This window comes from Plodia interpunctella, chromosome 11 (genome assembly GCF_027563975.2).
Source record: "Plodia interpunctella isolate USDA-ARS_2022_Savannah chromosome 11, ilPloInte3.2, whole genome shotgun sequence".
Lineage (NCBI taxonomy): Eukaryota > Metazoa > Arthropoda > Insecta > Lepidoptera > Pyralidae > Plodia > Plodia interpunctella.
The window spans coordinates 8,034,268-8,049,592 of record NC_071304.1 but is presented as its reverse complement, the minus strand read 5'-3'; the positions used below and the strand labels follow the sequence as shown (position 1 = coordinate 8,049,592).

General features: G+C 33.7%; 2 protein-coding genes across 2 annotated transcripts in view; one reads left to right on the top strand and one right to left on the bottom strand.

Moving 5' to 3' along the window:
• The window catches only part of Ssk (Snakeskin), a 31,611-nt gene extending 20,079 nt beyond the window's left edge, over positions 1–11,532 (top strand). Inside the window, exons 6-9 of the mRNA XM_053751356.1 lie at positions 4,106–4,276; positions 7,026–7,131; positions 8,290–8,421; positions 9,692–11,532. Of these exons, the coding sequence (XP_053607331.1) occupies positions 4,106–4,276; positions 7,026–7,131; positions 8,290–8,421; positions 9,692–9,837 (555 nt within the window). The 3' untranslated portion in view covers positions 9,838–11,532. The remainder of the gene's footprint in view (positions 1–4,105; positions 4,277–7,025; positions 7,132–8,289; positions 8,422–9,691) is intronic.
• Positions 1–12,401, bottom strand: part of Adsl (Adenylosuccinate lyase) — a 35,344-nt gene extending 22,943 nt beyond the window's left edge. The window contains exon 1 of the mRNA XM_053751355.2: positions 12,151–12,401. Within this exon, the coding sequence (XP_053607330.1) occupies positions 12,151–12,318 (168 nt within the window). The 5' untranslated portion in view covers positions 12,319–12,401. The remainder of the gene's footprint in view (positions 1–12,150) is intronic.
• Positions 12,402–15,325: the final 2,924 nt, after the last annotated feature.

Below are 15,325 nucleotides of genomic sequence, written 5' to 3'. Positions count from 1 at the left end.
ATATATATATATATATCGATGTGAAACACAATTAACTTACATGAAAATATATGAGAAACGAGATGACCAGTTCCCTCTGGCAGCACCCGTTCACGAGTTGACGCATGGGACAGCCATCGCGTAGCTCAACCATAATAGAGGGAACCTCACGACCCGGCCCACGACGCCACCACCAGATTGACCATTTGAGTGAGCATGACACACTCGATTCCCATGACTTCATAATTACAATTCTTATTCGTCGAAATAGAAGTATAATTCAGACACTTGAAGATCACAAATCACGTACATGTTTTACAAATAAAATTTAAATGCCATACGAATTATTATAACAAAATTCAAAATTGTGAATAAAATAATAAAAAACAGTAAAATAAAAATTAGGAGATCATGTGTGGAGTGGCAAAGTTGTCGGGAGGATCCAAGCGTTTTTATCAGTCAAATAGGCGTTAATTGTGTAATACGCTTTATCCATTAAATTTTTCTTAACATAAATTTTAAAATTTTTCATTGGCAGATTAATAGCCTCAGCAGGGAGTTTATTGAATAATTTTACACTTTGACCCACGAAAGACCGCCGAACCTTTTTAAGCCTGAATCTATTCATACAAAGTTTGTGCTTATTTCTAGTGTTTACACTATTTACTTCGTTTAATTTTTTATATAAATGTAAATTTGATTTGACAAAAATAAGCACATCAAAGATATACTGACATACCACAGTGAGGATGTTAATTGATTTGAAGAGTTCTTGAAGAGAATCTCGAGGTTTTAACCCATAAATAAAACGGATAGCTCTTTTCTGTAATACAAAAATTTTTCCTATGTCAGCTGCATTACCCCAAACTAATAGTCCGTAGGACATAATGCTATGAAAGTAGCTGAAATACACAAGTCTAGCTGTATCTATGTTCGTACACTGTCTGATCCTTCTCACTGCAAAAGCTGCCGTACTAAGTTTTTTGGCCGTGATTTCAATATGTTTATCCCACTTTAATTTGTCGTCCACAGTAATGCCCAGGAATTTAGTACTATGTACCCATTCCAGAGCTTTACCATTTACTGTTAAAGGTATAACATTGTGCGAGTTATTTAAGAGAGAAAATTTAATACATTTTGTCTTCTCTGTATTTAGAGCTAAGTTGTTGGTTGTAAACCAGTTAAGCACTACCGACATGCTATTACTTATAAAGTTATAGTTTTCACTTTTTCTATCGACTTTAAATAATAAGGATGTAATGTAACTTCGATGGCTTCATCAGAATATGTTATCAAGTCAGCCCGAGTACAGATTTTGGGGACTCGGGGCAGGCAAGCAAGTGAGCCATTGGTTAGAACAGAGACACTGGCCGAATTTACATTCCTCTGTGCCACGGGAACGAGGACGGCAATATTTTTTTAAAATTATAAATTCCCAAATTCTTCTGATTATAAAATTTTATGATTGATTGCGAAGTTGGTAAACTCAATTATTTAAAGCAGTTTTGGCGTACCCAGATCTCAGATTCTTTATGGCTGGAGTAGAAACTAGGGATGCGCTCAGATAGTACAGAAATAATGATACGACCGTGGCGTCTCAGAAATTGTCTACTTGCTATAACAACTCGAGTTTTCTAAACGAAACTGATGAAAAATGACTGGGAGTTTCACTAGCGGTCTGCGCGGGCGCTAGAAAAATCCACAAAACATTGGAAAGCCGTGCGTGCGCGCACGTTCCGTCCCAGCGATTGGCATGTCTGCTTATGATTTATGGATAGAGCCTGTTATGAACGTTTCTAATATGTACTTATATACACACGTACCTACACGCTATTGTTTTATTTCTGATCCTCGCACTTCTTCTAGGCTGTGGCGCCCTGAACGCCCAAGGTCCGCGTAGCCTAAATTATGTAGATTCCGCTGTGATTTTACGAATAGCCTGACGTTAATTCTTTTTGGAAAGTTTGTTATTGTCTATCGGTTGACCCCAATATTCTTATCACAAATGCCTCGTACCGTACGATGAGCACAGGTAAGTTAATCCATTCTAGGGCGGAAACCTTACACAACCGATTTCTAGCTTAGGCTACATACCTAAATTATGTGAATTTAGGTATGTAGCCTGTGCATGTTATGTCCCGCTGCCAGGCAAAGGCCTCCCTTTAAGAAGAAAAAAAAAGTACTTTACTTAAGTCGTCTAAGGCATATGACATGACTTTGACGACTGCCCATCGCCAACTAGAGACAAGTAGTAACAAATCCATAATGTAAGACGACATTACCGTCTGATCATCATTATCCACAGTGATTAGGTACATGATAATTGATCATCAAAGCACTTAGTAGTGAGATCAGATAACTACGTAAACTGGTTTACACCGGACACCAACCTATGTTACCTGTGGTTTGTTTACTGTGGAATATGACTATGACTAATGTAAGGCTTGTATCCACGGAAGACAGGGAGATACGCTCTAATGAACAATGCAACTTATGTGCTCGCACTGCACTTTGCGATAAAATAAATTGAAGTGTTTATTTTGATACTAAACCTTGGCTATTAGTGATCGAAGCTTCAAATGACATTTTTTTTCTAGTTAATATTAAGAATATTTAACTAGTTATACGATTTAATATACTGCCCTACGATAACAGCCATAACTTCACAACTTATTCAAAATGTATGCGTATCAGTTTCATTTGATAGATGAAGCAACACAAAATTGTAAAAACGACCTTATATACACATAACTATTTAATTTACATTAAATTTTTGATTACTTTCAATAATCTTATCTGGTCTTTTTTAATTTTTTTTTGCATTTTGTCTTGTATTGTTGATTATAATTATACATAAACAGTCACTTGCAGGTCACTCGTCACTCGTCTTGATAATGATATCCTAATGAGATAATAATCCGCATCTCCGTCGATAAAATCAAACATGAGTGACCAGTAATTTTAATTATAAAATCCAGATTATGATTCGATCCACAGATTCTACTTCTATTCCGGTTCGACAGAGAGACAGATCATTACACTAGTTAATCTTATCTGCCTATAACCAGTATAAAAACTACGTTTGTCATGTGCATTGAGTATGTCAATAATAATTAACACACAAACGCGCAAGCCCACCGAAGCGCAGCGTATCAGACATCTGTCCAAACTAAAATCGTGTGGAGTGAACATTATTAACGTGCTTCATTCCGTGCGGTGTTCCGTTTGCAACACCTGGCTACATTAGGACACCTACCCCTCTACGTTTGATAATATAATTTGTTTACTTTTGTATGTGTGTAGAAAACTAAATGATTTTACTATTTCGAACCGTCCAATGCTTCCTTTATTTCATATAAGAACATTAAGGTATTTTTATTGATTATATTAACTTTAACACTACTATGTGTATGATATATTTTTAATTAAAATAAATCTATTATATACGTATAATGGTCTTGAATTACCGACGCTTTCGATACCACTTCCGCGCCGTCATTCAGTGTCACTCACGTCGAGCGCCCTTTTATTATTAAAACATCAAAAAATTGATTCTAGAGGGATGTTCGATCGAATAGGTACCTTCTAGAGACATACTATAAAAAGTTATGTTCTTTGGACGAAATGAGGTGTGTGTGCGCCACATAAATTTGTCATTCCAACTAACGACGTAGTGTGTATCCGTCACTAAACTTTATTAGGCACCGCTGCGCAGTATCATTTTAATTATAGTCTACAAATTAACACACAGCGGACAAATGACATAAAACACTCAATAAAAGTAGTTGAAAATATGCTTAATGACCCCAAAAAAGTAATGATGAGTAATTTTTGTTATGGCATATCTTTAAAGGACCAAATAGAAAGGTTTTTCTAAAATGTCCTTAGACAGGACTAGATCACGTCTTCCAAAATATTTCGGATATGTAGAGAAATTCGAAACTTAAATCGACCTGTAGAAAAATGACGTAGTTTAATGATAACAGATATATTATCATGTCTTAATTTTGTTCTAATACACTCTTGAATTTTTACAAGTTTAACAAAATTCCTAAATAAAAACCATTCCTATATAGGGACCACGCCGGTGGACAAACCAAATAACGACACTATTATTTTTATTCAGGTTTCGGAGTACGGAGGCGGGGCGCGCGTGATCTGGAGCATGTCTGCCGGAGACAGGGAGGCGGAGGCGCAAGCCAAGAAGGGGGATGATAGCACTTCGTCTGAAAGAGAAAGCAAGGCTGCAGCAGCACTGAAGCAGTACTGGTGCTTGGGGCTGAGGATTGTGGAGTTGGTGAGGATATTTTTTCTATAACTTGTGGCTATTGGGATGAGGTTTTAGATGAGGTAAGAATGGGAGAGTTGAGAGCGCGCAAAGAGACAGCAAGGCAACTACTGCTACTCAATATTGTTATGAAGCAGTATCGATGCTTGGGGCTGAGGATCGTGAAGTTGGTGAGGTTAGGTACGTATATAGTTTGTCTTGTATTGGTTATGACATTAACTAATAGGGGAGACGAGAGCGCCTCGCGTGCTGAAGGTTCTTGGTCTAAAGACCTTCAAACCTAGACATTACTATAACTACTCTCTAATTGGTTAGGACACTTCATGAACATTACTTAATTATGTTTTGAGGAAAAGGTGTAAACCAGGATGGGAGATTGAAGAATTTCTGCCTAAAAAAAAAAAATTCGCTCTAAAATCGTACTTCGGTGTGTTAGGCTCAGAATATATTAGTTAAGAATATTTTAATCGTTCTAGTAATATGATGCTAATATGAAAGTCTCTTGCAACTCTGTAACATGTGGAATTGATTGAATTGATTTTCTAGAAATTAAGAGTGGTGGTAAGAATGGGAGCACATGAAATATTTTTAAAAGATTCGTTTTTGGCTTATGACGGCTTGACAAATTACCAGATGTATTGTTGGTATTACCTCACGTGACTTTCATAAAATAATTATTTGCCTTTCGGGACCATTTCAGTTCAATTACTATGAGAGTCTTACTAATCCCCAATTAGTGTCCAAACGTCATGCTTGGAATCCAAGAATTTATTAAGTACTATAATAGTAAAGATCAACCACTCTGGTAACATTATCCTACAAAAACAATTTATTATATTCCCGCATAAAATAGTCTTTGCGACGACACGACAGTCAGTCTGGCGCCTCGAATCTTTCTAAGTCATTCCAGAGTATTACATGTCGGATATTTGTCAGGATTTACAAAAAAGAAACATGAGCTTTTGTATATTGATTTTCCATTTGTCGTTCTAGAGTAGCGATAGAAGGAAATTATTCCAAACAAAGAAATATCGATTTCTAATGCCGCTTACTATCATAGGATGTACACATTGGGACCAATCGACGCATATTGTTTAATTTTCATGTGAGCCATGTGTTGATATAAGATATAAAAACTACATTAAAAGTTTTAGAAACCATGGCATCATTTCATCTGCTAGAAAAGAGCTGAAGGTTTCCAAACGGCTGAACGCACATTGTTCAAATATAGCTAAGAACACTCTCGATCAAGTTCTCTTTCAAATAAACAAAACTAGATCAGAATCGGTTCAGCCGTTTGGATGCTACGATCCCACGGACATACATAAAGATAAACAGACACGTTTAAACTTAATTCCCCCTCTCCTGTAGTCGGGGGTAGCATATTGCTTGATTGCATGGGAATATCCAAATGCATTGAAGGTTGAAGTTTATGTTTGTGCGCCTAAATAGCAAAAAGTCGTATCAAGAAGGCTAACTAATGGTGCATCAGGTGCAGGATGTCACACGATACTGTTTGCATCAAATATGCCACGTTTTGCTTTGAGGCATAGACTGAAATTAAATTTTTCGGATTTTGTTGATAGATCGATTCATGTTTGAAGAAAATGTAGAACAAAGAAGAAAAACAAAAGAAACAAGAATTTTTTGCATCTGTTTAGTATCACAGAATTTTTGGTTACGAATAAATGTACCTAACTGTATTATTTAAATTTAACAGATCCTTTGAAAGGATATTGTAATATGCATCTTCAAACATTCCAGTCCTCACGTATGAAAACGTTTAGCATTAATTAGCTTAGCATTCAAATCGGACAAGGCATCACTGTGTTTGCTACATTACGGCTAACAATTCCTCCCACAGCCAACTACATGACACCTGCTTATGCTCCATGAACTTTATGCAGCAGTAATACAGTTGAATATACAATGAATTCGAGTTCGTTGATGTGTAACCGAGTGTACCGCCATTGGGATTACGGTATCGAGACTACGTTCGAAGGACGATGTGAATTGCTAGTAATTATCTGACAGATACAACACGTAATACATGTGATTCATTACATGGGTATTTTAATTAAATAATAACAACAACCATGACTTTGTGACTATTTTGCAATTTAAATATCAAAACTTCCTTTTTATGTAGGTACGTCCCGATTTTACCTTATTTTTTTATCTACTACAACTACAACACAACTACATTTTTAAATTGTCGTACTTAGGAGTGATACATAAAAAATATAATAGTTTTAGTTTTTCAAAAGTTGAAACAAGAATACGTACTTAAATTAAAGCACATAGGTAAGCGTTTATTACACGAGCAAGCTGAATGTGATAATTTTAAACAACCGTTATCAATATTACAAAGAACCGCACATAAACGTTTACTAAGCTAAATGTAACCACCATAATCACATTTTATAACAAGAAAGTGAAAACTGAAGTGTAAAAGTTAAGAAAACGTCTGAGGAAAATCTTTGCGGTCTCATCTCAAGGAATAAAATGGCGCCGAATACTTTCTCCTTGTTTTTGAACTTGGAACATTTTATATTATTATTTATGGCCATTTTCACCAATAGCTGAAATTTTAAAAGTCTGTTCGAAACCGGATCACGTATGCATAGATAGATTTATATCTCCTTAATTATTACATAGATCGATTGAACAGTCTGTGACATGACAGCGCACACATGGAAATTGATGTTTGAATTAATGTTTTTCATTTTGGACTAACTTTTCTAATTCTTGTTTACAGATAATCGCAATCATTGGCATCGGGTTGATGGTAGGCGCCATGGCTTACCCCCAAGTGTTGCAGTCCAACCATCAACACATGGCCCTCATCTTCTCAGCATACTCGAGTAAGTGTGCCGAATTTTTGCTAGTATTGTGAAAATATGTGATATACTTACCTAGGTAAAATGGTAGGTATTGAAAACGTTCTATATAGGATATATCATCTCAATATTTCAGAAAAACAACCCAAAAAAAATTTCGCCACACCTCTGACCACCACCAATTACCGATTACATTACGGTTATTTATATCGTACAATTTCTATTGCTTTTAATGAAGATGTGTTTTTTTTGTATGACTTCCATTTATCTATTTTTGGCGCGCTTCAATGGTCCGTGAATTGCAGAATCGATGTGCACTACTATTTCTTTTATCTATGACTACAATCGTGTTTAAATTGAAAGATTAGAACAAATTCTATTGTCACAATTAGGTCATGGTTCCATTATGTTTTTGTCATTTTCCGTTTGTTTCAAAATGGCTTACTAAACAAAACACAGATTATTTAATTGGTAGTACTTTATAACCTGTAATGTCAATATGTTTCCCCCCAATAAGTATAAAATCATTTGACACAAAACGCGATTAATTTAGTCACTTAAATGGATACTTAAATAAAACCGTATTAATGTCTGATAAAAATGTAAAAAATGCTGTCAACGTGACGTGTGAACGCGAAATTTGTGGAAAAGTTATGCGCATAACTTTTCCACAAATTTCGCGATGTGCAATTTAAATCAGTTTCACTTGCAATAACTGGAAAATTGGATTCATTGAACTGCGTGAAAGTGAAGTGTAGATTCATTGTCCACCAGTTTCCTGGTAGTGTGGTCTGTGTCTCTTTGTTTCAAGACACAAGCCTTGTGTTCAGTTGACAAATGCCCAATATTTTCCAAATTTCTTATCAAAAAACCCGGCGTAAAATCATCTTAGAGGCGACAGAACTGTAAAGTTGTATTTACACCAAGCGAACGAGTGCTATTATTAGTTTAGTGCGATTCTATCTAAAAAAGCTCTCCAATCAATATCTGGCTATAACCCGTGGCTAGGCATTCGTGAACTGCCAAACTGAGAATAAAATTAGCATTCGCTCGTTTGATGTAAATCAGCCAAGTTTGATATGTTTCGTTTCCAAGTTTGATACTCGTAATATCTGTCTAAAAATATGAATCTATCGAATCAGGCATGAAATGACGTGTAGAGTAAACGTGGATTCTGTTCAGGTTTCATTATCATCACTGGAATCCTAATCTTGGCGCGGCTGCTGGGTGAGACGGTTGGCTGGAAGACTTCTATTGGCTTCTCCATCATCGGCGTCATTCTGTTCACCGCCGCTGCAGCAGTGATTTTCTACGGTAGGTTTAATTCCATCGACGATTTTATACAATTCTTTATTAAGGTGTTTAGGTACTTCACTTTTATTCACTCCGATTAAGTTTCATTTGTCATTTTTACGGAATTTGGAGAAAGTAATGACACTGGAAATTAGCGATAAAATACATAACGTGCCTTTCCCAGCAGTCAACAGTTTCATGAGCAAAATTATTGAACTTAAAATTAAATGGTAGGTTCATAAAAAAAAAGTAAAATTACATTTCCTAATTAACAAGTAAAACCGTAATTAATCTTATTAAAAAATATTTAACATTGATCGTATAGTTTTCTTTTCCTGGAATTTTGTCTCAATAACACTGTTTACCTGCCTGCACTTTCTCTCTTAGTCGTGTCATGTCTAAAATGTGATATTGTGTTATATATCTCTTGATATTTACATGCATTTTGCACTCTTTGCATGCTTATCGGACACGACAGCCGCGGATCAGGAGCACAATCAATACTACAACTTTGGTTTGTTATTATTATCTTTCAGTATATTTCACATTTGTGTAAGCTTTTATTTGGTTTACGCCCAATAATTTTCCAATTTCTTCCCAAAAAGACCGGAGTACATTTTGGATTAAACTCTGGAATATTAGGCGTAAACCAGTAATCACAAAGTCATCTAATTAAGTCCACTGTTGTAAATGCAACACCTAAGTATTCCGAATATTAATTCGGGTGCGTGTGATCTTGTTTTATCTATGTATAATTTTGGTGAAACGTCGTGTATTTTCATAGTTTCGCAAATAATATTGCACTGTGGGTTTGGTGTTTGAACATGATTATAATAAGTTCATTCATTATCATGCACGTAACGTAGAGCGCTCACAGCAGTCTTTGACTTTGCCTCATTCATTAAAATATACTTCTAGTCCTTGGAGATTGGTGTTATGGCTTCCGTTCCTTTCTAAAACCGATCCTGTACTGAATTTATAATCAGAAACTGTAATTACAATTAATTATTATAATGTTCTGATGAAGTCCGTGCAACGCGACGCACGGTGATCGATTCTGGTATTCTAGTTGTAGAAAATATATTTATAATATTTTTTTTTTACAAAATACGGAAAATAAAACTTTGTGGATCTAAAGTGATGTCCTAGCTGCTTGTTTTGGAAAGATTGTCCAGCTGTGAGTTTCGTAGGTGAAAAGAAATCTACCTGCAAAATCAGCGTTTCAATTCTTTTTCTTGCAAACAACAGTTTATGCATTTACCGCCAATTAACGTTTTTTTTTAAATTTCAGACTGGCACAGATCTTATTACGCCAACCTACGTCCCAACAAGCAAGCCTACGATCTACTGATAACGTCTGGCGTGTTTGCAGTCCTCGATGCCGCGGTGTTCCTCGTCCACGCTTTCCTTACATTCAGGAAGGAAGCCGATTACTAAATTATCTATTTTTAATGACATTTCCCTTTGTATAATATTTAATTTTAGAATGACAATGTCGCAAATTAATAGGCATAGACAAAAGATGTATTTGTTTGTTATTGAAATCATTAATTATGTAGTGTAAATAAAGAATATCCTGTTTGCCCATATGAGCAGCTCCTTATAATAATATTTTGAATAATTAACTGACACATTAAATTTAACTGTTGATTTTTAACTTTATACAATGTTGCCCTATGTAGTAGCTAGAGAATTCTAAAAGAAGTTTATTATTTACGGATTGATTTTTGCCCAAGGAGTAGCTCATGATTATTACATATGTTTTTTGGCCGAGAGTGCAAGTTTTGATTATATTATACCTAAGAAATAAAACATAGTTGTTATATTATATTTACAGCTGTAACATTATATTACAGAATTCACACATTTAATACCTATTTACAAATAAAATATTTACTTAATTACTGTAAAAACCCAGATTTCACCTAGATGAAACGTAGGTAAGTAATTTTTAGCTGTTCTGTAGTTATTTATGAATAGGCATGTGCTAAATTAGTTTTAATGCATTTTTGTATTATAATTAAGTACTAAAACATTCCGCTTATACCAAATTTTAATTATAAGAGACTGAATGTCGCTAGATAGTATTTAAGATGTATCTAAAATCAAACGAAGCATAACCACCGCACTTAAGTTACTGCTTGTTAAGTATATCACGATCTCAAAAAAATAATTTGTGCTTCAATATAAAAAAAATATCCCCCACGCACTCTATTAAATTTAACGTAATAGGGAACTAAAATATAGTAACACAGACAAGCAAAAATCATTATAAGTATTCAATGCAATTTCAATTATTATTAAAATTTAATTATTTTAAAACGAGTTAGGTTAATTGTTTTGAATTTGATTTGAATTTACCGATTGATCCCGAAAAATCGTCTGTTACATAACATGAAACAAACATTTCTTGGTTTCGGGTTCAATTTGTAACATTGCACTAAAATAAATAGGTAATTTACTTTATTGTTATGTTTATTTTGTTTAGTGAATATAAAAGAGAGAACCAAAGCAGTAATCAGTATCCGTCCAGATGTAGTTAAGTTATTTCTTTACTGCTTGTTTATTTCTTTTCTATTTAATCGTTTCTAATATATAATTTTCAGGCGTTTTTCTCATTAACAACTGGCAATGAATGACTGGCAAGGATCACAATGAATTATTAAAAAATCCGCTATTCTGTTTTTGAAATTATTTAAAATTAATTTTAAATAGCGCGTTCTTTAAACTTTGCTTTTTTAAATTTAGAAGACGAAGATAAAGAATATTTTTCATCATCAGTTTACTTAGTTGTATTTTGTTCGAAATTAGATTTAATAATTAATTTAAGTATGTAAGTAACGTGTAGTGTTGTGAATGGTAAATTTATGATTAAACTATGTAAATGAACATGAAGTATAAAGCATGTAGACAGATTCACATGTATGTTATTTTGTATCGCAATAATAATACACCTTTTTATCCGGCGCTAATGTTACCTTATATATTCATGGTTTAAAATATTATATAAAACGAAATAAAAACAAAGGTACTCGCGTCGTACACCAGGAACCCTTTAAGATACCTAGTTTTAATCTACGTATTCGTTCTATAATATGTAATAATTTTAATAAATAAATAGATATTAATGACGGTGATTTTATTATTATGAAACCTAATGAAAGCTTAAGTTGATTTTTATAGTGAACACAACAAGTTCTCGGATTTTAAACGATCTTTAGTAGGTAGGTCTTAAGTAGACAATTTACAATTTAGGTGCACCTCATTTCACATGATTCGCATAGTAGTTATTTCGATGTGACTTTTAGACATTTTGGTTTCTAATTACTTCGTTATTTAGATTTAGTACCTACATGATAAAAACCTTTGAAATTTAAGTATGTGTACCTATGTAGCTACTTGTGAAACTTTTGTACTTACCTGATGGTATGGTAAGTACACATTTATTAATATGATCAATAAGATAACTTTAGGTATTTTGATATGAAAATAAGACTAAATAAATAGGTACCGTACTTAAAGTAAAAAAAATTACATTTCCCAAAATGGCAACGTTGGTTTATAAATTGTATATGGCAACTATAGCGAGGTTACGTTAAAATGACAATAAATGTCAGATTGTAAATGTCATGTCACATTGCCAATGCAACAAAATTATTTTCAAAACAAATATAGATAATTATGTATACCAAAGATGCAATCTACACAATTTTACTTTACCGTATCACTTAAAGAATTGAAAAACCTCACCTTTTCAGCTTTAGCCAAGTAAATCCACAGCTTCCTCCATGTGGAAAACTTCTTTTGGTCACTAAAGTTATATTGCATTTCTTTCGATGCATATCTAGTGCTCAATGGAGATCGGTAATTGCAAAATTCCGAATTTTGTAACTCGGCAGGGGCGTCAATGGAAAACATTTTTAATTATTTACTAGAATGTATTTTCTTTTACTAGAATTACGTGAAACTGTGTAAACAGCTGACAGTAAACTACAAGAACATAACCTCTTCGAACCGAGGTCACGAAAGCGCGCGAATATTGAACTTCGTAAATGATAACGAGGTTATCAGCCTGATGTAATAAAATATTACACAACTAATAAAATGTTACTAAACCGAAAGTCTTAATTTTAAAGTAGGTCATTTATTATACTTAAAATTATTCGGCAAGTTTTTATATCTGAAAGTACAATGGCAAAAGTTACACAACATTATGTACAGTCAACCGCGGGCTCCTCTATGCTACTGCGGTATTAAAGGCGAATTTTCAATGAATTTGGATATGTTGATGTGCTATCGTCTGTTACGTTCGTAGGTACATAGTACACGCCAACAGTTAGTAGGTAGGTGTCTTAAGTTTTGTGTGAAATGGAAAAGGCAATGGTAAACCGCTATTAATAGTGCCAAGAAATTCGTTGTGTTTTATTCTATGTAACGACCACAAACCTCAGCCATGAGGAATACCACTATGCAGAAGACTTAGTCTTGAATAAATGGGAAAAATAAACTTTTAACACTAGATGGCGCTGTGTGTATTTTAAATGCACTAGGTATGGATATTTTATGTTAACTATCCCAATCCCAATTTTAATACGAAAAGCTGTTCCCGAAGGCATTTAAGGGGGCGAAGCCGCGGATAAACAGCTAGTAGTGTAGTAAATAATTAGATATGTAACTGACGAAATAAGCAAGACCTCCACTGGACAAACAACTGGTGATAACATTATGATGCAACAATATTGAGTCGATAACTATACCTATTTAAATTCAATAACACTATGGACAAATACTGCGAACGTTTTGATCAGTACGAATAACAGTATATTCGGCGGTATCTATCGCACTATAGCTGAACAGTTCGCTAAACTATGGCGGATTCGGCACACATTGCTGGTTTTTCATTGCGGTAAATAAAAGCTCTTATACGTAATGTTCATTCGGCGTCAGCATCTGTTTAACTACGACGATAGTTTGAACGTAGAAGAACTAGGACTGACTAGGACGTAACGTAACGAAAATATATATATATATATATATATATATGCAGCCTGTACTTAAAATTAAAATACACGTGAAAATATAAAATATTTATTTACAAACAGTATATTCCTTTAACATACACCATTTAGAACATAAATATACTTACAAAAAAGCAGTTTTATAAGATATCGACAGTATTAGGTGGATGTTTTACATTACTTAAGGCACATTCACAAAATATTGTCAAAAGTGCAGTAGAAATAAATTGAAATAACTGAATGCACTTTTAGAATCATTTGAAACACACAACTTAGTCTTTGAAAACACAATAATCTAAAATTCTGTATTGATCTGTTTTTTACACCATACAACCTGCCTGTGATCTATAGTTCGTTTGTGATAGGTTAATAAATAAATATACACTAAAAAAGATATTTCTCAAACTTGAAAATAAAGGTGTTTTATCAAAATTCAATCACTTTTTTTAGACAAATATGAAAAATTATTTTATTAAAAATATTATTTTTTTACAAAAACGAACGAGCATAATTACAGATTATACGTGTGTTGACAGAAAAACACGCTTGATTTCAATTTAATAACAAAACACAATTTAAAACATAATTTACGTCAGTCCATACATTATTAACACGATAAATATTTCAAAAAATATACAACCTTTTCGATATAAACACTATTATTTCAAACATTACACCTACAATTCGTAGCTTATCAACGAACTTGTCCAAATTAGTAATATCCATCCACATGATCTCATGAAAAATCCTCATTTACAAGATCCTTTGCAATATGTACGTCTAAACATTGTTTTTTCTTACAAGTCTTATCACGTAAACAAATTTACCATGTCTTTTTATTACTACGACTGAACGGCAATCTCGGTTAAGTTTTTTTTTAGATTTGAAATAGATCGGATTAGTTCAAAGGTATGTAAATATTTGATTTATTTTCAATAAAATACATTATTAAGTAATGTGAAGATTGTTTATATTTTAGGACTTGTAAAAAAAAAACGGAGCGCAGTTTACATTGTCAAAGCCATAATATTACAATTTCCGTGAACTGAATGATTTAAAGCTCTGTGAATTCTAAAATTGAAACTGCTTAGTAATTTTACATGTCACTGAAAATTTAAAATAATAAATTATCGGCAATTGACAAAAAGCTTATGGTAAGTTTTTTGGTGCAATTATAATATCATAATATATTCTTGTGACATATACGATATACGATTAACGAGATAACATTCTTCGTTTTTTGACGTGACAACGTCTTAAATTAGGTTGCGGCTGGGAGTCACTTATGAAAAAGTGTAACGCCCGGTAACGTTACGATGAGTCGCCTTGCGTCTCTCTCCCACTCAACTATGATCGGTCTGCCGCGCGCGTAAAAAGACGTTGTCACGTAAAATCTTCGCCCGTAAAACCGACTTTACAGGCAACCATTTTTTTTTTAAGTTTTGAATATTCATATTGTACTTCTCTATTTACTCGATGCATATTCCTACGTAATATCTTTATGGATCTTATACCACAATATTATGGACTAGATAATACATTGTAACATACGTCCAAATAGACAAAAAACCTGTGCAGCCGCGTTACATTATAATAATACAAAAAACCTTCAAAATGTCATATTATGAAGCGAGCACACATTGATTATATAGCATATTGCACTGGATATGTTAAACAGTGTGTAAAATATAGCTAAAGTTATCTCCTTTGACAGCAGGACAAACAGATTCGACGATATAGACAGATGTATTATATATTTTCCTACAATTTGACATCTGTCACAGACAAAGATAAAAGCAAAGACAACGGGCTGGCGTAGCCAAATAATATGTAATAATTTTCGGCCTATCTCACATAAAGCGGCAAGATAGGTGTTGTGAAGCAGGGCACACGATGTGGGACAAAAT